We start from the raw sequence: 26,216 nt of genomic DNA, 5'->3' as shown, positions 1-26,216 counted from the left end.
CCAAGACTAGCTCGATTATCCAAGAAATAGCCTGAAGATTTCCGTCCGGTGTCGGTTCTGATTCTGAACAGCCGATTCTCAGATAGCAGATCATTGATATAGGCACTGTACCGCTAGCTAGCTCACAGTGTTTCTTTCCGCTTCTTTCTTGACGAAGGCTCTTGGTGTCCAGAAGAAGTGTCTTGACTGTCGAGCCTCTCAATATCTCTCCTGCCTTAGCCGCGCTTTGACTGACAGAACTGTGTGCGTACCGTGCGTCCTACTCAGCTCTGCCTGCTGTCTATCTACGCCTCTTTTTCTTGTCGATTCCTGTCAATTCCTACCGATCGTTGTCAACTCTCTTGTCAACTCTCTTGCCAATTCTTTTTTGAACAACACAAGAATCATTCTCTAGCGACTCTCTCAACCTCCCCTGCCGGACTCATCCGACTTCTAAGCTCGGTTCGTGGCGTCTTGCTCTCCTAACCCTATGCTCATTACCCTAACCTCAGAGTCAGTTCCATCGCCGCCTCATTCACGCTCACATCTCATCGCCCGCCCGCCCGCCGCGCCGCCACCCTTCTCACTCTCCGCATCTTCATCCTCCTTTCGCCTCTTCGTCTCTTCTTCCCCCTTTTCTCCATCCATCAATCTTTAATCTCTTGTATGCCAACCCGGTCTTCTGCCTGATCTGTTTTTGTTTGCCCAATACGTGAGTTTTCTTACTTCTTGCTTCTTACTCTGCTCTGTCCTGCCGTCGCGTCCAGACTGCTGACTCTACTCTTCCACAGCCATGCCTTCCCAGGCAACGCAGCAGCCTCCAATAGGCCAAATTAATGCTCCTCGCTACTCTCCAGAAATGTCCGCCATAAAGCCTCTCTCTCCCGCTGATATCACCCCCGTTGTCTCCAATAACGCCAGCAACGGTGGATCCCTGACTTCGTCACCCCCCTCATCCGCCTCCTTCCCTCTTCGCATCAAAAACTTGCCTCGAGATATAACCCGCCGCGAATTCCGCTTGATATTTGCATTTGCCAAGGATTTTCTTTCATGTGATCTCGCGCCCTCTGAGGATTATGTCTCGGGCCCTGTCACTTTCGGCGTGGCATATTTCAAATCTTACGCCGCCGCGGTAGAAGCTCACGATACTCTACATGACCGGCCCGATCTTTTCGACGCTCGAGACTCTCTACCTGCAAATGGCTCGACCTCTTCCTCAGCTTCCTCACCAAACTATACGCCTAGACCCTTGATCTGCGACTTTCCATCCGGCTTGTCGCTCTCATCCTCATTCGATCATTACCACCATCCTTCTATCTCCGCTCAGTCTTCGTCACATTCTTTGCCGTTCGCCTCGCCTTCTACAGCAAATTCTTTCAAAAACTCGAACACTTTCCCCACCATGAATATGACTACAAACTCTCAACAGCAGTTTCACGGCGCTCCTCAATCTGCTGCTCCTAAGGGCTTGTCGCGATTCCATTTTCCCGCATTTGAACAGCTTTCCCCCACAACTCCCGCCACTGTCCCACCCAGCTCAGAAGCTGAGTTTTTCCATCAACAGCCCGATCTCATGTTTTCCGGCTCGTCAACCTCACCTCGTGGTACATTCTCTCCCGGTACAGGAGAACTGCCTCGCATTAGTGGAAAGTCGGTTTTATTGGAGTCAGCGGGTCGTGATGACGAAGAGTACGAAGATATGGTCAAGGACCCGGTGGCATGGTTTTCCAAGGGATCTCAGATGCCGGCCGGAGGTATACCCCCACAACCACTTTCTCAGTCACAGCAGCAGCAGCCAGCCGGGCAGTCTCAAGCTTCTGCGCAGCCTCAGGGTCCTGCCTCTCAGCCATCGCAACAACAGCAACAACAACAACAGCAGCAGCAGCAGCAGCAGCAGCAACAGCAACAGCAACAGCAACAGCAACAGCAACAACAACAACAACAGCAAGCGTGGCCACAGCAGCAGCCATCTCAGGCTGATAGAACAAGGCGAAATACTTCGACGACCTCGGTCCCTACTCGACAGTTTGGTACAATGTCTCTGAGTAATCAAGGCGGGCCTGCTTCGCAGGCTTCTTTCCCTCCTGGCGCGGTTGCTACGCCAACATCCGCACTAGCGCCGCCGTCTGCTCCTGGTCCTGCAGGTAGTCAAGCTTCCGGCCAGCAGTCTAGTGCAACTTCTCTTCATGCGCTGCAGAACGGTGGTCGTGTGCTGCCACCTGCGAATCCTGCTGATCAGAATCCTCCTTGCAATACGCTGTATGTGGGGAATCTTCCTATGAATACTTCGGAAGACGAACTCAAAGCATTATTCAGTCGGCAAAGAGGCTACAAAAGGTTATGTTTCCGAACGAAGATGAATGGGCCCATGTGCTTTGTTGAGTTTGAAGATGTTGCATATGCTACCCGTGCTTTGACTGAGCTTTATGGACGTGGTCTGTCTAATAGTGTCAAAGGTGGAATTCGTTTGTCATTTTCCAAGAATCCGCTCGGAGTCCGGTCGAACGGTGGAGGCGGCTCGAATAATAGTTCAAATGGCCACCAAAGTAACGGACAGACCAACGGATCGGGCGCTAGCAATATGCATCCACTTTCGCCTGCTGCCCTTGGACCTATGGGTATGATGACTGCCAACATGGGAATTCCGCCAATGCAAGGATTGCCTCCTCCAGTCGGTCATCCCTCTCAAGGACAACAACAACAGCACCAGCTCCAGCCTGTCGCTCCTCTACAGCATTTACAATCGCAATCACAATCCCAACCGCAACAATTCATTGGGCAGAATAATGCAATGGACATGGGCGTTAGCTTGGGGAATGGAGCATAAATTTCTTACTTTTTTTTTTGATAATTTTCTATCTCTTGTTTGTCATTTAGTGCGCATTGCTATACAAAAGTCTGTACCGGATGTAATTTGTCTTGTTTGTCTCATGTACTCGATTTGGTACCGGTGTAGGTTTTTTATTGTATTTATATTACATGTATTTTGCTGGACTTGATCTATATTTTGATTTCGTCGCACATTACCGTTAGTACATTAGGGAGTTTATACTATATGCTGCGTTATTCTTTTCTTTCTTTTTTTTTTCTTTTTTGTATTTGATTATATTTTTGCTTGTTTTACAAGGCCAGAACTCGAGTGAAAAGAGAAGGTATACGATAGGTTTGAGTAGTTGCACAAGAATGGTCGTTTCTTTTTTATAATAACTATATCATTTAAGTCATCTGGGATATCATTTGTAACAACTTGCAGGCGTGTCTGGGCTTTTACTTTTTCCAATCATTCATTCATTCATACCTTTTTTTTTTTGTTTCTTTGTTTCTTTGTTTATTTGGATCAGCGATTTATGAATTATAAGATTTATATCTCAGAAATATTTTATCTTTCTATAGCATTATACAGATAAGAATAACGCAGACAGTAAGTCCAGGAGTAGCGTTGCGGAGTAGGGTTTCATCGCCACCCGGGCCAGGTCAAGTCAAAGTCACAGACGACTTCATACATCGAGTCAGAACACTAATCTCGTAACTTGTCTGCGAATGGGCAATGAACAACATACAACGCCTGGTAGATTATTTTTTAGATCAAGAGGCGCTAAATGTTGATCACGATATACCGATAATATGTCTTGGTCGAGAATATAGCGCACAACCTGATGCCGATAGAGATCAGCACCAACACCAGCATCAGCAACAGGATCCGTTCAAGAATGCGACGAGTCTGATTTCAAGTTATATTGCGCAAATAAGGAGTGATGGCGAAAATGATGATTCTGATCGAGTTGGAGAGGTGACGAGCTGGCCTTCTGCATTTGTGTCTGCGATAGAAGCGTTGTATTACCTAAGCTACAGAACTGAGTTCCCTTTGATCCCGCGGTCTGCGTCAGGGCCGGCTCCGGTATCCGTTGCCTCGTTTCTCCGGGGACAAGTAAATGATCGGGCGGGCTTCACAAGCGATGTTGGATGGGGATGTATGGTTCGATCGGGACAGACTCTACTTGCTAATGCCCTAGGGCAGCTACGTGACGGAACAGAGATAGTGACGTGGTTTGCAGATGATCCACGGGCTCCATTTTCGATTCATAATTTTGTGTATTATGGACAGGTTGCTTGTAAAAAGCTGCCTGGTGAGTGGTTCGGACCGTCTGCGGCGGCAAGGTGCATGAGTATACTCTGTTCTAGTTTCACAGAGTGTGGACTGCGAGTTTACATCAGCAGTGATGCCGGAGACGTATATGAAGATAGTTTTAAAAAAATAGCAGCTGGAGATGATGGGAAGTTTCGTCCGACGCTGTTACTTGTAGGGATCAGATTGGGGATCGAAAAGATTACACCTGTGTATCATGACGCTCTCAAGGTGAGTATTCGGTTTTATTACTCAAGTACAGATATTAATGATCATAGTTCTCTCTGTCACTTCCTCAATCAATTGGTATAGCCGGCGGTAGACCGTCTGCTTCGCATTATTTTTTTGCGTATCAAGGATCCAGCTTCTTCTATCTTGATCCACATTATTCGCGAAAAGCCCTCAAATATAAAGAAGATCTATCACTATATTCAGAAGCGGATTTGGTGTCTATTCATTCTCGTCGCGTACGCAATATCAAGATCGATGATATGGATCCTAGCATGCTTGTTGGATTTCTGATTAAGAACGAAGACGAGTGGATTGATTGGGTTGAGAGAATACATGCTTTCCCTAAGCGGAAATTTATTCATATCTCAAAATCTGAACCGCATTTCCCTCAGTTTGGCCAGATGAGGCCGCAAGAACAGGCTATCCGACCGAGTAGAGCATCTGTTGAGATCGAATCTTCATTAGATGAAGTAGCGAATACTTTTACGAGCAGTGGCAATGAGTCCACAATCATCGATGACTACGTCGACGTTGGAATGGAAGAGGACGATGGCAGGACAGATGTATCTACACCCTCCGAAGGTGAAGATAATGATTCTAAATCTGTTCAGGCTTTGGAGTCTGATTGTGGAGATAGTATGTTACTTTATCCTCAAAATGACGAGGAAGGAAGTTTACTTGATTTTCCAAAGGATGAGTCGAAAAGTGATGAAGTATTATCATCTCAGGACGATTCTACTTTTGATCGCTGTCAATGAAGCTGTTTTTTAGTAGCAGCATAATCAAATATACTATATCTTAGAAATAATAATTTATTTATACAAATATTGTAGATCAAAACTGCCAGTTTTACAAAAATTTTCAAGATAACGCGTATGGTACAAACTCTCTATGCTTCTCGTCAAATCTATCAAAGTATCGACCAAGTTCAGCCTGCGCGGTAAGTGATGAAAATAATGAGTTAACATGGGACGCTTGAAAATTAAGTGGTGCCAGATCAAGATTGTGCTGAGAAACACAAACGCGATTTCCGTTTGAGAGAATGACAACGTAGTACTGGTCATGTCGAAAATTATCAGTGCCAATGATAGGTGACTGAAACGGTGCATGACGGACGACGACGCCTGTTCGTGAGTATCTATGATAGACGACGAAATCGCCTATTGAAAAGCGTCCCGCACCATTTTCGATATTTATTCCAACCTGTTCGCGGTCGACGCATCTTCGAACTGCGTCTACCTCACGACGTAACCTTTTAATTACGCGATTGGCAAGGTCTTGGCCATGAGCGGCGCCAAACGCGTCTCTGAATTTGTCAGATGTGAAAATCTCAAGTTCTTGACGACACCCACTACGGCGAACAGAAAGCAAGAATGAGAGAATCCATTGGCTGTCAGCCGAGATTTGTAGCAGACATAGCGGATTCATTGCGGCTTCAAGAGCATGACTTAGCAGAATATCAGGCGTACTGGTAGCCGATGTCAATGTATTAGGACCTGGATTATACACGGTATGCCTATTCAGTGCGCTATTTTGCATGTGAAGGCTCAAAGCTGATGACATGGCCTTCAGTATTTCTGCATGCGGCATACCTTCCAATGCTCCAAGACCCGCCAAGGCAATTGGTGATAACTCATTCTTGCGATAGACAGATTTTGTTATAGTCGATATAAATACCATATTTTTGGGGTTTGTAGATGAGCAAATCATTAAACTCTGCAGACTGATAACGGTGCATGAGAAGGACAGGCGGCGAGCAATGCCCGAAATGAGCCCCGCTGGTGACCAAAAATGGCGAGTCGAGTTGTCGAAAACAAAGACAGCTGAAACGAGATCTTGATCGTGTGCTTTTATCTATCGGTTAGGTTCTGTGTAAAATCAAAAAATGACATAGACATAGTCAAAGAACTCACTATCAGACAATGCGAGAAGACCCTTGTCGAGAAGCAGGTCTATAATCAATTGCGCCGCTGTATATGAATCTGGATCAGACGCTCGGGAAAGTCGAGACGCCACATATTCAGCTGCATCGTCCATGAAAATGACCTGCTCACAATGATCACTTTCATGAAAGTATGCAGGAGACGCAAAGACCAGCTCTTGATCTAAGGTAGAACCTGGAGCAGCTGAGGACAAAAACAAATGCACGGCATGCTGCCGACGTATGAATCCTTGCGCTTCATTGGCGATAAATTTTGCTCCAAGGTTATCAAGTGAAGAGACGCTGAGAACAAAGTCGAGTACATCGAGGGCGTCGACGCCGAGACTGACAATGTCATAGAAGATAGATGAATAAGAGGCATATCCAGAATACTGTTCTAGTAAAGAGACGACAGTCCTGTCGACAACAGTCTTGCGAATATATATTTGATGCCAATCTGGCTGTGAATGGGAATTCTCGTCGTCGTCTTTGTCATCGCGAAAGTGGCCTCGTGAGCGGCGGAGAAGAGAAGGGTCTTGCCAGTGCCTCCACTTTTCGCATCTCCAACGCCAGCACGAGGGCTGACGCGCAAGAACCAGAAGCTGCCGGTTTGTCTGCGCAAGATTGACCAAGTCAACATCTCGCAAGTACTCACATATGCGAGCGAGTACTTCTGCAGGCAGTCGCAGCATGCCTTTATGCCAGTCAGTTGCCTTTTGTTGGACTTTGACCTTTTTATTGTGACCGCGGAATGTCATGGCAAATAAAGACCCTAGCCCGCAACCTTTGACATTTATGACTAAGTAATCCACGTGCTCTTAAGTAGTGGCGCGTTGGGCACGTAGTTCGGATACACTTTGTCTCTCTGCTGTACTTAAGCTGCCCAGGTGCGCGGCGGAAGACAAAGGGGTGCCCATTGCACTGCTGCTAAAATGAAGTTCGCAAAAGTATTTCAGCAGCTCCTTGACGCAGAGGATCTGCCGCCGGAGTGGGTTGCCGCGGCAATTCAGTACAAAGCTTTGAAAAAATGTATTAATAAGGTCGTCGATGAGCTCGAAGAGCTTGGTCTTGAGAAGGACACCCTGCAATTACTTCTTGCCTATGAAAAAGCTCAAAGAGATGCTTCAGAAAGTGTAAATCCGAAGCTGGTGTACTCATTCGAGGGTACGGCCACAGAGTTCGTGCCAAAAATTACTATACTCCTCAATCCTGTCTCTGGCGTTCCTCTCGACGCCCACATATCGCCCGATACTAGAGCTCGCCTTGAGCGTCTTGTACGTCATGTTCAGAACAGTACTAGTCAAAATATTCTAGACGCTACAACTACAAATGCATCGGACGACAATATTTACATTTCTGACTCTTCAGACATTGCTCCCGACTCCTCCAGTGATTGTATAAGTCTGGTTGACGACGGCGGCGGCGGCGGATGCCTTCCGCCGAAGTCTTCAACGGAGCATCGACGATCTTGCGATCTGCGCTCAATTTTCAATCCTGAAAAGTCGCTTATTCAATCGGGTGGCTCTCCAGCGCTGCCTGCTAGCTCGCCTTCTTCCTCTACCACGAATACTACTGCAGCCTCCGATTTCAGTCTACCTGGACCTGCGATGACTTTGTCTTTATCTCCTCCTTCCCAGTTTCCTGAAAAGATAGAAATCCATCTGCACTCCGACTCTGAATTTTTTCATATGCTCACTTCCGAGCTGGCTGCACTCGATAGTCTGCAACTAGAACAGACTAGACAGATGAATGAGCAGGTTCTCGACATGGCGCGCCAATTACCCCATGTTACTTCCCCATTACTAAAAAAGAACGACCTTTATGTATGGAGAGAAATTTTTCGGCTCTACCTTGATGCCGGAGTTTTCTTCTCCAGTCTCGAGCAAGACCATGGTGAACGGAGTGTGGAGCGAGCCAAAGAGCAGCTAGTTTGGTTTACCAATCGAATAAAAGAACTGGACCTCGTCAAGCGGTTCAAACTCAAAGAGAGTAAGAATCTTTTTGAATCTTTCTGGAATTTGAATCTTTCAGTCTTACAGTCCCTTCAATTTCAAAATATAAATCAAACCGCAACCACGAAGATCCTCAAAAAATTCGACAAGCAGACTGCGCTGACAACTCGTGATGTATTTCCTGAATTTTATCTCAGCAAATCTTCAACTAAAGGTAGCACATCAATTGCGCGTTCTGTATGCTTTACGATGGCCGAACAGCTCATGGCAATCGTTCCACAACTCGATGACTACGTCTGCCCTGTCTGCTATCTTGTGGCTTACCGACCGGTCAGACTTAACTGCGGACATGTCTTTTGCATCCGCTGTCTTGTCAAACTACAACGTCAAAACAAAGATGAATGCCCGATATGTCGGCGGAATGTTGTATTGGAAGCCGATGGCAGTAATGTTGACTATGGAATGCAAAATCAGATGAAGCTTTACTTCCCTAAAGAAGTAAAGCAAAAGATGTCAGCGGCGGAGAAGGAGATCGTGCAGGAGCAATTCAGGATGGGCGATCAGAAGGAACTCAGGTGTGTTATTCAGTAACTGTAGCAGATCTGCTACTCGGGCTTTTTTTATTTTTTTTTTTTTTTGATTTTGTTTGGATTTTATTAGGAAAATGTCTGTTGGATTGGGTTTTGGTGTTTTTTGTATTTTAAATTTTTCATGCAAATAACATTGCGTGATGTGCAACCTTTCACATACGAGGGGTAATTCATTGAAAAATAAATTATTCATAGAGTCCAAACAAGTATTAAATTATTGTAATGCATCTCATGCCTCTCCCTCAGCTTGAACCCGTTCTTCTCTGCCTCGGGAAAGACTTCGCTCTCCAAGTCCCTGATTCCCCAACGCTCATCTCGTCTTTTCAAATCAATGTCAAACAGTCTGTCTCCTTCTCCCGAAAACTCCCCATTACGTTTAAATGTTCCATACACAGCTAAAAATGCGGTTCCAGGGGTTTCGGCGCGCTTGAGAACTTTGCCCGCTTGTTCAAATAGTAAGACGGTGCTCTCCCATGGTGAAATATGAAGCATGTTGAACAGGTAAATGCCATCATACGGACCAGTCTTTTCAAAAACAGCACTCCACTGAATAGGAGACAGTACATTCAAATGCAGAGGAGGCAAGATATTCTTGTGTGGCGCGCTTGCAGCGTAGTCAGCAATTCCGACAATGCATTCAGGCTGCGCTTCTGTGCTTTGAAACTTAACCTCGGGAGTCTGTTCAGCAAAATAAGATACATGCTCTCCAAAACCACCGGCAACTTCAAGTAGAGTCCTGGGCTCTGAAAGTTTAGAAGGCGTAAGAGAAGAAGAAATTCCCAAAAATAGTGGCCGGAGAATAGGATAGCATTCTGTCTTTGTACGCGACGCTGAACCGCCAGTCGCCCAAGAATTTTTGCCTGGTGTGAAGAATGGCTCTTCTGACATCCTTTTTCGTGTATAGCAAAGATTTCTTCGAATATTGGACGCAATTGACGAGACAAGAAGTCTTTGAGTGCACGACTGGGGATTTTGCATATCTTATATTTTGTGGGCCCTATCAAGTGGTCGCTGCTTATACTGGTAAGCCCTAACCAGATATGCGCTTATCCCAGTGCACAAAGATTAAAGATGACAAGAGATTTGACGTGATAGTTAAAAAAGCAAAGGAGGAGCTGTTATAAATAAGAATGGGTATACTTATTGTTGACTAGTATGTATACGTGATATTACTGCCGATTTGGTTAACATACTAGGCTGTGTGATCAAAAGTTCGCGGAGTTGTATGCAGTCTCCGGGCACACAAATCTCTCGACTAAAAAAATCACTCAACTAAATATGAAAAAAAAAAAAGAGCTATTTTATTGGAATTCACCAAAAAGCTGCGGTCCAATGACAATATCAGTTACTTTCGAAACCAGGGTGTTTCTGATCCCGATTCACGCGGATAAGAGTTACGGTAGGTTTGCTCATGATACTGGGGCGGCTCGCACAACCACTTGCCACTAGCTTTCATCTTGCTAAATTTGATAAATTCGCGGCTTGTCTTCTGCATATGCGTAAATAATAACAGTCAATCCGTGAGGTAGGTTTTATTGGATTGATTTCTGTATCTTGGAACGCTATCAAGTGAATATGTCTTGAGGTAGCAATGGCGACGGTTGAAGAATTCGCGGGCACGGTTCTCGAGGCCGTGTTCTCACAAATGGCTACAAAACAACTGTCGCAGCAAGAAATTGCCTCTATAGCTCGCAAGGCACTCAGCGATTTCAAAATTTCTCAGAAAAAATTACCGAATATTGCTAATGAGTGCCTTTCGTCACCGGGATTTGAGTTTCTTATTGATGGAATACTGCCGTCTGAGGTTGAGATTGTTACCCATCTTAAATTGCTCTCCATTTTCCGGCATATACGCGACGAGGTAATCAACCGAGACGGATTATTTGGAATATATAATTCAATAGCTACTGGTGATATGTCGAGAATGTTTGATCGCGTTGATGAATCACGGGGGCGAGCTGTTGTTAAACCTGCACAGGTGAGATGGCAAGTCTACATATCGCGCGCTATAGAACGATACACTCGCTGGTTTGACTCTTTTCCAAAGAAAGATTTTAACGGAAAAGTTGAATTTTTGAGCAATGATATAAGTGCTGTTAGCGAGCAGAATTTACCTCCAATTGACGTGCTGATGGTTTGGATCGTTCATATGCTGCACCCGCGATTTTACTGGGAAGATTGCGTGCGCTCAGGTAGACAAAGCTTCTTTCTAAACGTTGAAATGCCTTGGAGAGACATTGTGAGTTTTAAATAGCTGAATATCGTTTTGAGTTGTTGCTGATTAGTCTTTGAAATAGAACGAGGCCATTAAAGATTCTGAAGATCCAAAAAATCTGTACATGTACGCACCCTCAGACGACGCCAAAAGCACATTCGAAGTCACAACAAAAAGTTCATTTTCCAATACCGAAGATCATCATCTGAAAAAGATAGTTAAGTGTCCTACTTGCGGGAAGCCAGATGTAGAAGTTCCATTCTACGCTGCCTTCCATCATGGATTTGCCGAGCCAGAGTTTACGACATATTGTGATGCCTGCAATGGCTATATTGGACACGAGAGTTTAAGCGCAGCTCGGTTTTTGAAAGATTTAGAGTCGAGTCAAGTAGACGGGTATCCATTGAGGTATACATTTTTTCTTTAATATATTGAATCACTTTACAAACTAACTACTTTTCTACAGAGGTACACTTTTAGATAATCTCGGCGGAGTACGTTTGACGCCTCTGAACTACGTTAATGAATTTTTGGCCCATTCTTTTACTGTTGAACGACTGAAGCCAGCCAATTTATTCGGCGGTATGTCCGATATTAAATCTACAATTCGCGACGATGCTCAAAGAATGCGAAAGATGTCAAAGAAAAAGCAGCCATACGATATTAATAAGAACAGTCTAATTGCTATTCGCAAAGTCCTCTATCCCTATTTTCACAATGATGGTTCATTTGCTGTTAATTTACGAGAGGCAGTTCAAGCCCACTTCAGATTCATAGATGTAATGGAAGCATATGGATATGTTTCGTCTCCCTACCGCGCGATTTTTGCTAATCGCAGCATTGAGAGACTCTCAAAATTTTTCTATCTTTTGCAGCATGAAAAAGGGAAATCGATTGCTCCACCCAATGATGTCGATCTAGCCTGGCATACTCTGCAGCTGTCTCCAGCAAAGTACATGGCTCTTTGTTTTACCCTTTTAGGGACTCATGTGGATCATGATGATAGCGGGAGCAAAGGAGCTAATCAAGAGGCTGAAAGTCGAGGTAGCAAACGATGGCGAAGGCAGTTTCCAAACGACGTTTTAGCCTTCAATGACTGTACTTGCGTATTCTGCGAGACTAAGATTCAAAATGGTATATCAAAGGCCAGCGCACCGCTAAGAAGATCGGGCAAGACTCTTTTCTCCGGAGGCAAAGAATCAAGATCAGATGGCATTGCTATAGACTACGAGTATCGGCAAGCATGTTTGGCGGCCAAGAAACAGAGCAGGAAGGATATTGTTGAACTATATACAGTAGAGCAATTGCAGACAGGGAAAACTACGGCACCCAAGCATCCTTATTTTGCATATTTACCGCCAGATATTGATGCAGGGACTTCAGCAGACACTTATAAAGGTGTCACCCATTCTAATCAGTTGGATTACCTTGGTGCACCCAAATGTTTTACCATCTATTGATAACTGCTAGGGTTGACATTTATTTGCATATTTTCGTCGAATGAAAAATTCGTATCAAAGATACCTAACTGAAAGAATATGAATAGAAAGTATTGAAATATAAAATGCTTTCAGCAATCGCAAATTTAGAGTAATCAAGATAATAGCAAAGTTTAAATAAGCTTTCCAGATAACGGATGAGCATAATGACACATCGTGATTGTAGAACGCTCATATAATTTATTTATGATTCATTTATAGTGATGCTAAACGAAATACAGGTCGGAAATAAGTTGAGCATATTAATCGAGTTATTCTCTTTCTCTCACCTTATTTCTAGTCGGACACGATAGGTGCAAGATAAATTGTGTCGGTACTGAGAGTCCAGTGAGATTATGAGTCCTCGAGACAGATTTACATCTTGCGTATTAAAAACTTGCTTTGGGACTGCAGCTTTGGCACCATTTTCTACTAATCAGAAAATATTACAAGAAAAAATTGAGGAAGAATTGAATTTACTGCATGATGAAGATATTTTGCCATTGCCATACGCGGCACGAAACTTGCCAAACGAGGTTTTTCGACACTTTCCGGAAGGCATTTTCCCCAGTGAATTTGATGTGACGTCTCATTTACAGCTCTTACAAGTTTTTAGGGATGTGAGAGTGTCTGTGATGGAGGCGGAAGGAATGTTTGAAACAGCGGAAAACAAACATGATCCGATCCCAAAGTTCTCTGCATCCGAGCGATGGGAAATGTATGTTCATCGAGCTGTAGAGCGGTATACAAGATGGTTCAATTCCTTACCTTGCGAGGATTTTTCTGGGAGAATTCGATTTTTGGGGGGAGTTCCGATTAAGCTTACGGTAGACACTCTGCCGCCTATTGATGTGATTATGGTGTGGCATGCGCATGTGTTGCATCCTAGAGCTTATTGGGAAGATTGCTGGAGAACATCAAGACAGGGAGCGTACTTTTCGATGCAATTTCCGTGGGATCAAATTGTGAGCATTATATACTATGTTTTTTACATTTCGATTCACGCTAATATTTATATTCACTAGAATCATGTAATTCGTCCAATCAGCGCAGATCCTCATGGCGCTCTAATCTACGACCCTCCAGAAGAAGCGCGACAGAATTTCCAGATTGGAACTGGAGCACCGTTTGACATAGAAAATGATCTTATACCCAAACGCATTAAATGTCCAAATTGCTGCGAAGACGATATTATTGTTCCGTGGTGGGATGTTAATCGATGCGGATGGGCCCAGAAGGACTTTGTGAAGATTTGCCCAAAATGTGGAGTTTCTATTACTCGTGATGGATTAGCGGGAGGGCAATTTTTTGAAGATATGAAGAAATTGAACCGTGATGGTATTCCTATGAAGTGAGACTCCCTTTTTTTTCAGCCACTTCCACGTTTTATTAAAGACGCTAATAGTGAGATTTAGAGGTACATTTTTTGATACTTTTGGATTTGAAAAAGGTTCACTATGGTGTCATTCCGGCTATGCAAATCATTTACTCGGTCGCTACGTCAAATTACAAACTTTAACTCTAGGTCAAAATGAAGGTATGAAAAAGATACGATCGATTATATTATCAGCCACCGAATATGCCAGAGATTTAGTCCAAGAGCAATTTAATACCAAAGCAGTCTTTCGTGAGATCCATCAAGATGTTCTTAAACGAATGCTTTTGCGATATGATGATAATCCTTCGAAATTTTCCACCGATCTTTGTTCTTCAGTTCTTCGACAATGTGGATTTATAGATAATATTCTTGCACTAGCGTATTTATCTTCACCTTTTAGACATCAAACAATAGCATCTGGGATTGATCGTTTTTTAAGATTTTTGGTATTATTGCATGAGAATCCAGATACACGACTTGCACCGCCTATGGACGTAGATTTGATTTGGCATACTCTACAGCTTAATCCAAAATCATACATGACTGCGTCTTTAAAGATTACAGGAACACTAATTGATCACGAAGATAAGCCCACAAAAAAGGGAATCAACATGTCGCTTTCCAAAACTGACAAGTTATGGAAATCTACATTTCCTGACGATCCTTTAGGTTATGATTCATGCACTTGCGTCTATTGTGAGTCCGAGCGTGCAATCATTAACCTCCAATCAGTAACACGGAAATCGAAATCCAAGCCCGACGCTGCAGCTGTTGATGGCTATTACGGACGTGCATGCGAAGAAGCCTGGATGAAAGGGTCTATGGATGTTCGGAGGTTAAACCCATTGACTGCTGCCGATGGGAGAAGCGCGACAGATTTTAGACATCCGTATCTTGCGTTCACGCCGGCCGCGGTTGAGAGGCATGAATCGCAGCTTGATTTTACACATGGGAATTGTTTGGCTTTGAATTTTTAAACTCGTTTGTGGATTTGTTCAAAAAATTAGAGTATAGCTTAATGTAAACAATTCAATACCGTTATGAACAACTTAGATCCCGTTGTCCTCAATATGATTGAGCTGACTAGAGCAGCCCAAATAAACTAAGTAGCCATAGTAAATCTCGTCTCCCAACCCTAATAATCAATAATCAATTATCAATTAATCAACTGATCTACAAAGCACACTATTCCCAGCGCAAGCAATGTACACAGATTGATAGGAGCCTGAAGATCTAATTTGAGAATCTTGTAGAATGGCGTCATCTGGCGCCGAGGGTGCTAGTGGGGGCGCAAATGCTGTCAATGAACTTCTCAGAATACTTACTTCTTCCTGTAAGTTATCTTTAAGTGATGCCTTGCCAATTGTGTCTACATTAGTAAAAAAGGGGATTACCACGTATGTATTAGTTCTTTTTAACTTTAAGGAGGACTAGAGACTGATATTAGCTGATTTGCAGGAGAGAACGGATAGTTACACTTCCTGAAGATGAATTACAAGGTATATGCAGCACTCTAACTCCACAACAACTCAAGAAATTTCGGAAATCATGCGCCTCATCTTCATCAAAAAAACATAAACTAGGAGATTCAGCAACTACTATTTCTACAACGACGACACGTAAACGAGGACGGAAATTCTCAGTTAAGGGTGAGGATGGGAAAATTGATGACGAGGCGCTCGCATTGCCTACTTTTACTGCTATCGAAGATATCACGACAGTATCGTTTACAATCAATCGGGCACCATTAATGATGTTATTTGCCTACTGCGTACTGAGATCTATGTATCCATCATTTGGAGCCGCGTCTCATCTATCGATTGCTAGTGCAACTGCAGCAACTGCTGCGATACAAAAGGCAAAGAGTATAGGTCTGAAGTCATCCAAAGACTCCTCGTCGATTCCAAAGGGTTTACGATCCATAAAATCATTAGGGTCAATTGAAGTTGGTGTGATTCGCCGTGGGGATGTCGAGGAAGGATACTGGGGTCTAGATATTGATGCCATGGAGAGGAGAGCAGGTATAACTTCAGAAGGCGATAAACCGGAATTGAAAGCCTCGGATGCGTCGTGGATTCACCCGGCCCAAGTACGGGATTATTTATTTCGCGCGTTTGGGGAAAAGAATCTCAAAGCTGCGCATGGGGCGATTGACTTGGTGATAGCGTCGTGGAGCGAGCAGTCTGAATTTGACTTGAGTAGTCGGGCATGGGAATGGTATGTACGAGTTCGACCGACTGTTGCCCAAGGACAGGAAGGGTGGGGGCAAAAGAGTTTAGTAAAGTGTTCTGATATTTTGACTTGCTGTCGCAAGAGTGACTGACTGATTCAAGCGTATGAGACAGCATCTTGAATTACGAGGTTTCTCTGTAGACTTTTAATGACTTGCGCGAGCGCTTTTGTGTCGATAGCTTGTCTTGATCATATCGTGATCGCGACCGATAATTCGCGGAGACTCAGTCGAGGTGTATGAGCCATGCATATGCAAGCTGCAGGGACATTCAGCACCGAATACCCAAATTCGTAATGAACGATAATTTATAGGTGTCGTAATATTAGTAGAGTTCATATTAGGTATCGATTTTCCAAAAAGAAAAACATAATGACGGCGACGTTACACATTTACTAGAAGCGTCTTTTGCTTCACAACTGATTTTTTGGTCGCCTAATATTCGGGATTTTTCTCTTTCTGATTAATATTTTCATCCTTTAGAATTTTAGTATTAAACCGTTTGATCATCTTTAGAATTTTAATAAACCATTTAACCATGCGATTTGTTTCAAGTGAGTTATCTATATAATATTTCAATTGATGATATATGTATAGATATGTATAGATTAAAATTTGCAGAGTTGTTGCCGGATAGGTTTTGACTGATTTTGCTAGCCAGATTGAGGCGCATAACCTCACTCGAGACTCACTGCAGGAATCTCAATCAGGTAGCTCGGGACGCACAAAAATATTTTAAACGGAGCAAAAGCAAATGAAGAGAAGCTCAACCCTCAACGGATTTTAGTTCAGTTGTGTCCTTGACCATTAAAGAAAACGGTTCACGTTTACGCTAGTTAACGAGAACTGATAGATAAACACGATAAACTGTCTGATTATCGCACAAAACGTGGACGAGCTACGCTAGTATCATTCGAGAGCGGTGCGCTCGGTGTTAGGCATTTACGCCGTATGAATTCTCTGCCGGGATTTCGGTCTGTAAGTTCAGTTAATGAAAGGATGTTACTGATTTAATAGTTAACATGGGTGACGGTGTCTGTGCATGAGGTTATTCAGTGAAGTGATTGATGACTATGAAACCTGCTTATTATTGCATTATTGCATGTATCGCAGCTCTTTAATCGTGAATCAAATCGAATCCAATCTATTCGATAGTCGCAGTGGCCTGTGATTAGAATCAAATTATCTGTTCTTGAGTAAAAGCAGTCATGTCTGGCGTATGCAGTCGTAAATGTATTCCTTGTTATTTTCTCGGCATAATTTCTCAATTAGCAAAGACATCATCACTTAATCAAAAGACCGAGTGTCAGTGAGCACACGCAAAAGAGAGAAAGAACCTCAGCTCCACTGAGGCGTAGACTGAACAAGTTGATTGGCCCTGCAGCCACAGCAAATGCGGGACTGATGCGGGCTTGATTAATATTACGACTATGAGCCTTTATCCAATCCAAGTCTAGAGCGAGCTCTTGCTCATTTTCTTTCTTTTTTTTTTCTGTCAGCTTGACGCTTCCTTCTAGGGAGCTTAATAGAATCGGGAAAGATGTCAAGAAAAATTAAATCACAGAAAGCTGTTTTCCGCTCGAGTCTCCAAATTTTTCATTGCACCGTAAAAGTTTCGTGGGATTTGGTTTTTTGACCATGATTGGATGGATTGATCTTCAATACTACAGATCACCGGTTTAGATGATTGCAAGCACTATGAAATCTCTTCTACTACTCATATTCAAAGATGACCAACAAAAGAGATTAGTAGTGGAATGATCCGAGATGGAAAACGAGATGATTTTCCTGGGCATATCAGAAGTTCTGGAAGTTTACCAAAGATAGTATAGCGAAGGTTGCTGCAAACTTAAGTTCTACTTGGCTACGATATACTATACACAATGCGGTAACGTGAGGGAAGCAAGAGCTAATCGGGTAACAGCACCTTGCTACTGAATCTTAGGTCACTTGTTTTCTTACTAGCTTGCCGCAGCGACACTAGCTTCTAGATTGCTGCCGACATCTGTTTTCCAATAAAATGGCCACGAGCACCAGATTAGGTTGCAATTGCATTGTTTATAATGCAAAATGTGCTGCAAATACAGACGATAATGGTGGAAAAATATATCGAGAGAGAAAATAAGGAACCGATTTATCAACCTGATCCGCAACAAACAAGAGAAAAGCAAAAAATAATAGATCGTAAATCATCTACAGCTTCCTAATCTAGGGAAATCACAAGCTTATATGCGGCCATTGACTCAGATCAATGTTCATCTGGCTAGCAAAACAATCTCGGATTGTCTTCCCTATGAGATGATTCAATCTCAGATTTGTAGATGCTTTTACTATTTCGTAGAGCACAGTTCAACTCACAAACTATAGGGTGCAAAAAGAGGCGGCACAACAGCTAAATTGACGATAACTACAAAACTTCAACTGAAAAATTATCTGTAGACAATTTAACAAGGATAAACTCAATGACATTGCAAAAAAAAAAAGAATTTAGCGACCAACGAATGAGCTGAGCAAATATGCTGTTCCAAGATAGGCAACTGTGATTTACTGTGAGGATTCTGCAGTGAAAAAAAGATAGTGATCGTGATTGAACGCTAATCACTATCGGCTAGAGAACCAGTCTGTAAATATATCTTGGATGTGCATATATTTATATTTTTCAAACAAATAAGAAATATAGAATCAGAATTCGTCTAATCTCGAAATCAATTTGCAAAGCAATCGAGACAGGATATAAAGAACTGAAGCAGTATATCTACAGTTTTACTGATGTAGACAGTGACCTCGCTAATCACGACTTGCCACTCACCCGCCTTTCTCACTCTCAATTTGAAAACTGCAGCAGTACTCGGAACGATCGGGAGAAAAGCTTAATTCGTACATTTATTTTATTTATTGCCTCTAGCATGAAGGGAAGAGCATAAGTGGATGCGAAGTGAAGAAAAATATTTAGTCAAAGACTAAGAGAATCCACTGTCATATAATGTAAAGATATAGCAATTCAGCAGAATATTTATTAAGCATCATTAAGCATCATAAAGACCTAGAACAGGATCTCCGCATTTTCATGTAAGCTTCAGGCAACAGGAAGAGATTTAAAAAATTTTGCATTCGGTCAGATACGTGCAGACGAATGAAATAACTCTGCTGCTTTTGGGTGGGCAACCTTGCCGAAAAAGAAAACTAGCTCAACGCTGCTGAAGGCTCCGTGCAGACCTTGGCTTTTGTAAGATTGCGAACTGGACAATGTAGAGGGAAAAAAACGCATTAAAAGTTATTTATGAGTAGGCTCGGCATCAATCAGAAATTTTAAATGTGAAAGCAAGTAGAAAGATAATTGTGCTGTGAGAATCCTTATATAATAAATCACGTCCAGATGATTAAGAATGATTGCCGGTGTCTAAGTCTCGTTTGTTTTTTAGTCTGATTTTGAAGACCTTTTCCGCTCAATTAGCTTAATGCGGTTGCAAGTAGAAATATAATCAGAAATATAATCAGCATGAAATCATCATTTCACAAAATGATAATCAATTCAGGTTGTTAAATCAAGTAACGTATTGGTTCTCTTTCAAGCGGAAAACGGAGTCAGCTGAAAAGCACTTGCGGCAAATTAGATTATCGTTCTGAAATCTTGCAACAGTGTGATTCGCAAATCTTTTCTATATAGAGTTGATTAATATACTTGGTGGGCAACCAAATTGGATTGCCTACGGCGAGGAACAAAGAGCCATGATTGTTTAATCACTTTTATGACTGACAGCAGGTGATTGCGTTTGGACAGGTTTAGTGAGTTCTATTCACTTTCATGCACTTCGTTATTATTGTCCTCTCTCTCTCTCTCTTTCTCTCTCTCTCTTTCTCTTGCCACTTGGCAGTCTGAAATCTATGGTCATAAGCGTATGATATATAGAGTGGGATATCACGAAGTAGATAGGGCAGAAGGCGTGATAATCGGAGTATCTTCAGAGTATTCCCGATGGCCCTCTGGGCAGTGCAGCATACTATTGATTAATTTGCCAAGCTCACCTATTCAGCTCACTCAACTTGTAAGCCATGCAACTCAATTTAACTGTTCATAATTTTTTTCCCCTTAGATTCTTGCTTGAACTGTGACGTCTTTTTGTATTTCATTAAAGAGTGAGGATTGACTGATTGCAAGATTATCTTGGGAATCTCTACAAATGCTTTTATTTGCTAATGAAATCGATATTAAATAAATTACTCGGGGAAAACTCGCAGAGCCTTTACTATCCGCCTTGATCTTGCTTGGAGTTAATATCTTGAGCAATATTCAACGCGGCAAAATTCAGAATCAAAGTTCATTGCAGACAAATCGCCGTAAAGAGCCCACTTAACCTTGCAGGATAATGCGCAATATCGATTGAATAGATTCGACAACTACGCTAACTAAACTAAATAATTTAACTGCTAATATAACTGCTAACTGATTTAACTGAACTAGAGCAAGCGTACGCGGCTGTGATAAGTGCAAGCAAGACCGCAGCCATGACTCTGTCCTGTGCCTACAGTATTAACTGCAAGCAAGCCCGCAAAAAAAGAAACTAGAGGAGCACAAGCAAGACGACGGCGAGCAATTGAATTTTAATTGAATGATTGTTGAATTAGGGTTTGAATATTAGAGTTGCCTTTTCAGACAGACGAATAGAGCAGTAGCAGTGTAGACTTTAGAAGAAAGAAGGAGTTATATGTGCGAGATCAGACGAGACGAGATCTATATCCATGGTATAGGCAGACTAGGGAAAGCAGATGGTGCCCAGAGATGAGAAGTGATGAGTGCGCTCAGCATGACCGTGAATCTGAATCGTGATGCTGTCGTGATCAATCCGAGTAACAGCTGGCTCACGGGAAACGGCAGGTGACAAAAAAGCCCGCGTCAGGGACATTCCAAAGACGAGCCCCTCGCGTGCGTTCTCGTTGTCTCAAAACCGAGTCTCGTCTCGTCTCGTCTTGTCCACACGAGCTCTCTCACCTTGCTCTCTGCACTCCCTTCTCGCACTCTCTACTTTTCAGCTCTCTTTGCGGGAGACTCAAAGGTCACTAGTATTGTCAATTGCACTGTCATGATCTTGTAAAGGCTCTTCTCTACTTAACCTTTCGTCCTCGAGTTCTTGCGGTGCCTGATACTAGCTGACGGTGCCACGTGCCCCGGCTAGCAGTACCGGTACCGATACTTTTGTTCTCGGGCTGCTACCCACCGTCAGTCCCTGTACTTCAACCTCACTCACTCGTACTCATCCAGTACCGCGTTTCCAACTCTCAGGTCACACCTCGGCCTGGTCGCGTCGAGGGCGCACTCACACTCACAGGCTCATCCGCGAAGCTTGTCGCCTCTATAAGATATCTACACCGCCCGCCCCCTGCTTTCATGAGCATTCCTGTCACTAGTGTTGTGCTGCTTCCTCTCTTCTCCTTGCTCTGACTTGCTTCTTTTTCTTTTTTGCGCGGTCAGTCTTTGTTTGGTGCCTTGCCGGTTGTTTTTGCATTGCCTTTTTTTGAGCTCTAAAACTTCTCAGCTTGTTTTACTTCGCTACCTTCTTTCGCACCTCGCTCTCTTTTACTTCTGCTCGGATCTTTCTTTCAAATTGCTCTCAACTTTGGGATTATTTATTTATCATTGTTACATCATCTATTATCAGCTCAAGAGTCAATTAAGCCTTCTCAAATGTAAGAGGATATTTTTTTCCTTCTGTTCGTTCTGCGGGCTGGTTGTTAACAGGCTGATCTAGATGATGAAATTCGAGAATTACGACGCCGACGATTTTATCGGCGCTCCTCTCTCTCCCAGTGATCTGCACGACTTACCGTCGACTACCTCGTCGTCCGCGATGCGTCTAGTCCTCTCGTCTCCACCTTTGCTCTATCGCCGTACATCCTCGTCTGCGACCTCTGTTTCGTCGTATGCTTCCAGTGGACCTACGACTCCCATTGAGGAGGTTGCTCCGACTACCATCACTCCTGACATGCTTTATCTCTCGCACGTCGATGATTTCAATGGTCTCAAGCCCTGCCTGGAAGACGCCTATTCGCCTGCCTCAATGCACTCGACCCCTCTTTCCTCGCCCGTCAAGTCAGATTTCTTTTCGACGCCGTGCCCGACAAGCCTCATGACACCTGCCAGCGAGCTCTGCTTCTCGCCATTCTATTCACCCACCGTCCCCTTTCATTCGGCAACCGCTGCCTCCTTTGCGCTGCAAAAGATTGCCTCCGAGACGCCTTCACCGCCAGCTACGCCGCCTCCGATGTCGCGCTCGGTCTCCACTGCGTCGACAATTTCGGGATTCTCCCTTGCCTCGCCTCCTTCGGTTGAAGAAATGTCTCCATGCCCATCCGAGTCATCTTCCTCGCCGCGCGCTACTTCTCCGACCTCGCTCGCGGCTCTGCAATCGCGTGCGTATCCGCTTATTGTCTCGGCAATGGATAAACCGCACAAGTGTGAGCAGTGCCCGAAACGCTTTAAGCGCCTTGAACATCTTCGTCGTCATTGCCGTACGCATACTGATGAGAGACCATTTATTTGTGATGTTGATTCATGTCGTCGTAAGTTTTCGCGGAGCGATAATTTGCGTGCGCATAGACGGACACATATGAAGCGAGGCGGACGCAATAATTACGTTGAAGGATTAGGAGATGCGAATATCTGACGTCTTCCCTTTGATATTTTTTTTCGTTCTCTTGGCTTTTCATTTTTAGTTTATTTTTTCGAGGGTTGTTGGATATTAAAATTTGGATGGTGTGCATTTCCTACGTTCCTTTCATGCCTTTGTTCTTGCTATTTTGACTTATTTTCCGGCGTGTCTCGTCCTCATGGTTTTCTCTTGACATAGACTTTGTCTTTCTACTGATTGTTACGGCTGGCTCGTTTTGCGTTACATTCCTTTGGTTGATTGATTTATATATACATTCATTTAGGCTTTCGTTTGGGTTTCCTCGTTTTTACTTTTGATTTAGTTTCTGTATATATCTACTTTCTTTGTGACTGGATTTATTTTTTTGTTTTTGTTTTTGTTTCGTAATTTTTTGCACTTGTTTTGGTTTATTTTACTTTTTTGATGATTTTCAAGGATGATTATTTTTCATGATATATTGCTTCACTTGTTTCAGAATAAACGTGTGTGCCGTGTGTGTTTAGTTTGAATTATATGAAATTAAATAGCAGTGATTTCCAATATTTCCAACAAACTCTCTTCTGTCCATGCGTATAAATCAATGATAGTTTAAATCAGGGTTAGTTTGTTGATTTGCGTATGCTTTTCAGACTAGGGAATCTTACTTTATAGTTTATTAATTAGTTGGCGGTATCGTTGATTGTTCAGTCATATTCCTACATTCTGTTTTTGCTTGTCACGATATCCTGCAATAGATGATATAAGTCAGGGATAATAATACATTATATTTGATTGTGTGAATGCGAATACATTTTTCTTTATATCTTAATCTTTCTGTTTTTTGCGTTAGATGTAGAACCATATAGAGTTTAGAGTGAATCAAAAAAGAAAGGGCCCAATGATCGACGTTTTCTTTAATTTCTGATCCTCTCTAAGAGTTACGTAAATCAGAGCAAGAAGCCAAAATGAAGACTGCAAGATCAGTGCAGTATTCATAGGAGCGGGTCATGTTTCATCCAAAACTTCTTTATTTATTGCATCCACATGTGGAAGCAAAGCAACAGTCTGCATAATCTTGCTATCATGAGTGATATTTAAGAGTCAAAAGGCGAGATAATAACACTCAATATATAAACCTCGGTTAAATTGCAGGAAATCACGGAAACAGGCAAAAGCAGAAAGTTGTGTGAACTAGCCAATAAGAGTTTTCTATTCGGTCCGACTACACTGCAAGAATAGACGAGATGATCGAGCTCGCATTTAAAGAGACATGACAGACAGTCGTCACTGTGCATGGTCTCCGGCGATCCCTCGTTCTTTGTAGGCATAGCCAGAATAAGTAATCAGCAAACGATTCTCACATACACCAACAAAGTCAAGCATGATAGAGGACATTGACACTACTTCGTTTACATATTAGATTTTCAAGTATATAGAAAGACAGGCTAAGTGATTTGTAAATCCAGCAGTCGAGACACAATCAGCAGGAAGATGATAGCGGGACCCAGCCTAGCGCAGTTAACGACGGTGACCACATGCCTAGTTAGACTTGCTGATCGGAGAGTTAAACAGGCATAGTACTTTGGTGGCCAGGAGAAGAGTAGTTTATTATTAAAGAAATCACTAGTTTACTGTTTAAAAAACGAAGAAAGCGGTAGTAGACCGGAAGTGAGAGAATAGCGACTGAGTATTATAGGACCAAGGCAATGGTGCCAGAGTTTGGTAGGTCATAATCTATCATGCCTAAATTTTAGATAGAGTCCCTTGCTTTTGACAGCAAGTACAAAGCAGAAGCAGGACCAAAAAAAAAAAAGGAATGAGAAGTGTGATGGTGGAATTAAGCAGCAAACTATGGATTGGATTATTAAGATTTAGCGTCAACCAATAGCGCCGACGCGAGCGAAGAGAGATAGAGAGGACCAAATTCTCGTTCAAATTCAAGTCGATAAATAAACAGCTAAACAAAAGATCGCAAAAAACCAAAAAAAAGCCAGGTATTTAGCCGTTAAAAATCCGAAGGTTGTATGGTTTCTGAACTGTACCGGTCTGTGTGCAATTTTCTATGTAGGTTTTGCTCGTCGGCGATCTGCTCAGGTAGAAAAAAACATCAAACTGATAACTCACACACACTTAACGCGTAATAAGCCAGTAGCTACTCGGCCTCTCTGCTATAAATACTATCAAAGAATATATAAATCAGCTGAAAATCATTATAGATATTGCTTAACATCGTCAATCTCAATATTAAAAAAGCCAGTGCGAAATTAGCGTTTAAATGTTGGTTTGGACCACGTCGCATACGCGTCAGAAAACTATATTTCGTCGCGTGGTAATTATAGAAGTGACTTTGTTTTCTTTTTACAGCGATAAACGTTATTTTAAGTAGTGTGTTACTCAGTCTCATACTTTTTATCTTAAGGTTTATCAATGCCGCAAGTAATGCGGCTCTGATACCTGAGAGAGCACCTGCTACCTAGAATTCTATTTTGCGGTACATGCTCGTTCGCTGTTTTCTACGTGATTTACAATATTATAGCTGTACAGTGGCGGAGGCTAATCAAAGATAGTCCTCGCCTGGCGACTGGATCCTACATCTACTCTACCGTTGCCGTCATCTCTTGCTCTTGCTCACACTCACGCTCTCAAACTCAAACCGAAACTCACACGCCTCGTCTCGTCTCGTCCTGTTCGCTGCCCGAACAGACGCGAACGGCCGCGAGCCTGTCAGGCAAGCCTCGTCACACTCAAACCTGATCCTCTAGGTCCGATCCCGTGCGGTCTGCTATCCGTTTTCGCAGCCCACTTTCCTTGCCTAGCCTATGCGCGGCTCCAGTTCCGCTGATCATCCGTCGCTCAGAGTTTTCTGTTCCTCTATCGCAGCGATCACTCGGTATCTATCGAAGTCTTTTTTATTAGTCCTTTTTCGTTCCGATTCACTAACTTAACGACTTCTTGAAGTTTAGGCTTGCTGTAATACTACGTGCTTGAATCTAATGTAGAGGCTAGATGCTAGTCTGGTCTGGCGTGGCTGGTCTTGGTTGGCACCGGCTCGACGTCTTTGATAGCCCGTGCATTGATAGCCTACTCTTATTACTCGTCACCCCCACCGTCTCCTATATGATGCAATCGAGTAGGTGGATTCAAGTAGATGTAATGCTTTGCGTGTTCGTAGTTATTTTCTCAATTTTCGTTATCTTGGTATAGAGGAGTTGAAGTACGTAGCCCGAACTGTGTTGAAGTATACCAGTAGTAGGTGCAGCTGCTCAAATCCTACAGAAGTGAGGAAGCAGTACTCTCTCGATCTCTTATCACACTTACTCATAATTAGATGCCGTCTCACTCTGCCAGTTACCAATAAAATCGATGACTAGTTCTATAATCACCTTCTGATAATCCGTTTACCGTTTTGCAAGCCCATCAATCAATTGGCGATCATAACCTTTCTATATTACAATGAAAGTACTTAGGTGGGTCTTCTCTCGAGACATTC

At 43.0% G+C, this 26,216-nt stretch overlaps 9 protein-coding genes across 9 annotated transcripts; 7 read left to right on the top strand and 2 right to left on the bottom strand.

Moving 5' to 3' along the window:
- Positions 1–772: 772 nt before the first annotated feature.
- V2V93DRAFT_327860 (uncharacterized protein) lies at positions 773–2,806 on the top strand (the record flags this gene model as incomplete). The annotated part of the gene is made up of 2 exons (XM_066907576.1): positions 773–1,811; positions 1,929–2,806. 2 exons carry the CDS (start codon positions 773–775, stop codon positions 2,804–2,806), a joined length of 1,917 nt encoding a protein of 638 aa, XP_066763763.1.
- A 668-nt stretch (positions 2,807–3,474) lies between these two features.
- Positions 3,475–5,144, top strand: V2V93DRAFT_374529 (uncharacterized protein). Its single transcript, XM_066911262.1, has 2 exons — positions 3,475–4,336; positions 4,384–5,144. The coding sequence occupies exons 1-2, from the start codon at positions 3,527–3,529 to the stop codon at positions 5,092–5,094; spliced, it is 1,521 nt and encodes a 506-aa protein (XP_066763762.1). The 5' UTR covers positions 3,475–3,526; the 3' UTR covers positions 5,095–5,144.
- On the bottom strand, positions 5,126–7,275 carry V2V93DRAFT_374527 (uncharacterized protein). Its single transcript, XM_066911261.1, has 2 exons — positions 6,250–7,275; positions 5,126–6,183 (listed from the first exon to the last, which is right to left on the bottom strand). The coding sequence occupies exons 1-2, from the start codon at positions 7,013–7,015 to the stop codon at positions 5,198–5,200; spliced, it is 1,752 nt and encodes a 583-aa protein (XP_066763761.1). The 5' UTR covers positions 7,016–7,275; the 3' UTR covers positions 5,126–5,197.
- On the top strand, positions 7,121–9,002 carry V2V93DRAFT_374524 (SPX domain-containing protein). The gene has a single exon (XM_066911260.1). It carries the CDS (start codon positions 7,190–7,192, stop codon positions 8,798–8,800), a length of 1,611 nt encoding a protein of 536 aa, XP_066763760.1. The 5' UTR covers positions 7,121–7,189; the 3' UTR covers positions 8,801–9,002.
- Positions 8,966–10,125, bottom strand: V2V93DRAFT_374523 (uncharacterized protein). The gene has a single exon (XM_066911259.1). The coding sequence runs from the start codon at positions 9,775–9,777 to the stop codon at positions 8,989–8,991; it is 789 nt and encodes a 262-aa protein (XP_066763759.1). The 5' UTR covers positions 9,778–10,125; the 3' UTR covers positions 8,966–8,988.
- A 265-nt stretch (positions 10,126–10,390) lies between these two features.
- Positions 10,391–12,474, top strand: V2V93DRAFT_360741 (uncharacterized protein; the record flags this gene model as incomplete). Its single annotated transcript, XM_066908141.1, has 3 exons — positions 10,391–11,038; positions 11,097–11,422; positions 11,481–12,474. 3 exons carry the CDS (start codon positions 10,391–10,393, stop codon positions 12,472–12,474), a joined length of 1,968 nt encoding a protein of 655 aa, XP_066763758.1.
- A 233-nt stretch (positions 12,475–12,707) lies between these two features.
- On the top strand, positions 12,708–14,919 carry V2V93DRAFT_374521 (uncharacterized protein). Its single transcript, XM_066911258.1, has 3 exons — positions 12,708–13,457; positions 13,518–13,843; positions 13,908–14,919. The coding sequence occupies exons 1-3, from the start codon at positions 12,849–12,851 to the stop codon at positions 14,845–14,847; spliced, it is 1,875 nt and encodes a 624-aa protein (XP_066763757.1). The 5' UTR covers positions 12,708–12,848; the 3' UTR covers positions 14,848–14,919.
- A 101-nt stretch (positions 14,920–15,020) lies between these two features.
- On the top strand, positions 15,021–16,641 carry V2V93DRAFT_374520 (uncharacterized protein; the record flags this gene model as incomplete). Its single annotated transcript, XM_066911257.1, has 2 exons — positions 15,021–15,267; positions 15,329–16,641. Coding segments are annotated over exons 1-2 (1,004 nt in total), but the record flags the coding sequence as incomplete, so codon positions are not given.
- A 5,209-nt stretch (positions 16,642–21,850) lies between these two features.
- On the top strand, positions 21,851–22,762 carry V2V93DRAFT_327846 (uncharacterized protein; the record flags this gene model as incomplete). Its single annotated transcript, XM_066907575.1, has 2 exons — positions 21,851–22,372; positions 22,454–22,762. The coding sequence occupies 2 exons, from the start codon at positions 21,851–21,853 to the stop codon at positions 22,760–22,762; spliced, it is 831 nt and encodes a 276-aa protein (XP_066763755.1).
- Between the last annotated feature and the right edge of the window lie 3,454 nt (positions 22,763–26,216).

The sequence above is a fragment of the Kockiozyma suomiensis genome (genome assembly GCF_038497685.1).
Source record: "Kockiozyma suomiensis strain NRRL Y-17356 unplaced genomic scaffold V2V93scaffold_14, whole genome shotgun sequence".
Classification (NCBI taxonomy): Eukaryota; Fungi; Ascomycota; class Lipomycetes; order Lipomycetales; family Lipomycetaceae; genus Kockiozyma; species Kockiozyma suomiensis.
Note: the sequence above shows the minus strand (reverse complement) of the source record. Positions and strands in the feature narration are given on the sequence as shown.

What these genes read in the sequence shown, in the direction of transcription:
- V2V93DRAFT_374529 (XM_066911262.1), top strand. Translation starts at nt 3,527, where the DNA reads ATGAACAACATACAACGCCTGGTAGATTATTTTTTAGATCAAGAGGCG. An exon ending in TGTATCATGACGCTCTCAAG is followed by an intron (nt 4,337 to 4,383) that starts GTGAGTATTCGG and finishes TAATGATCATAG; the next exon opens with TTCTCTCTGTCACTTCCTCA.
- V2V93DRAFT_374527 (XM_066911261.1), bottom strand. Translation starts at nt 7,015, where the DNA reads ATGACATTCCGCGGTCACAATAAAAAGGTCAAAGTCCAACAAAAGGCA. An exon ending in TCTTCTCGCATTGTCTGATA is followed by an intron (nt 6,184 to 6,249) that starts GTGAGTTCTTTG and finishes GATAGATAAAAG; the next exon opens with CACACGATCAAGATCTCGTT.
- V2V93DRAFT_374521 (XM_066911258.1), top strand. Translation starts at nt 12,849, where the DNA reads ATGAGTCCTCGAGACAGATTTACATCTTGCGTATTAAAAACTTGCTTT. An exon ending in AATTTCCGTGGGATCAAATT is followed by an intron (nt 13,458 to 13,517) that starts GTGAGCATTATA and finishes TATATTCACTAG; the next exon opens with AATCATGTAATTCGTCCAAT. An exon ending in CGTGATGGTATTCCTATGAA is followed by an intron (nt 13,844 to 13,907) that starts GTGAGACTCCCT and finishes AGTGAGATTTAG; the next exon opens with AGGTACATTTTTTGATACTT.
- V2V93DRAFT_374523 (XM_066911259.1), bottom strand. Translation starts at nt 9,777, where the DNA reads ATGCAAAATCCCCAGTCGTGCACTCAAAGACTTCTTGTCTCGTCAATT.
- V2V93DRAFT_374524 (XM_066911260.1), top strand. Translation starts at nt 7,190, where the DNA reads ATGAAGTTCGCAAAAGTATTTCAGCAGCTCCTTGACGCAGAGGATCTG.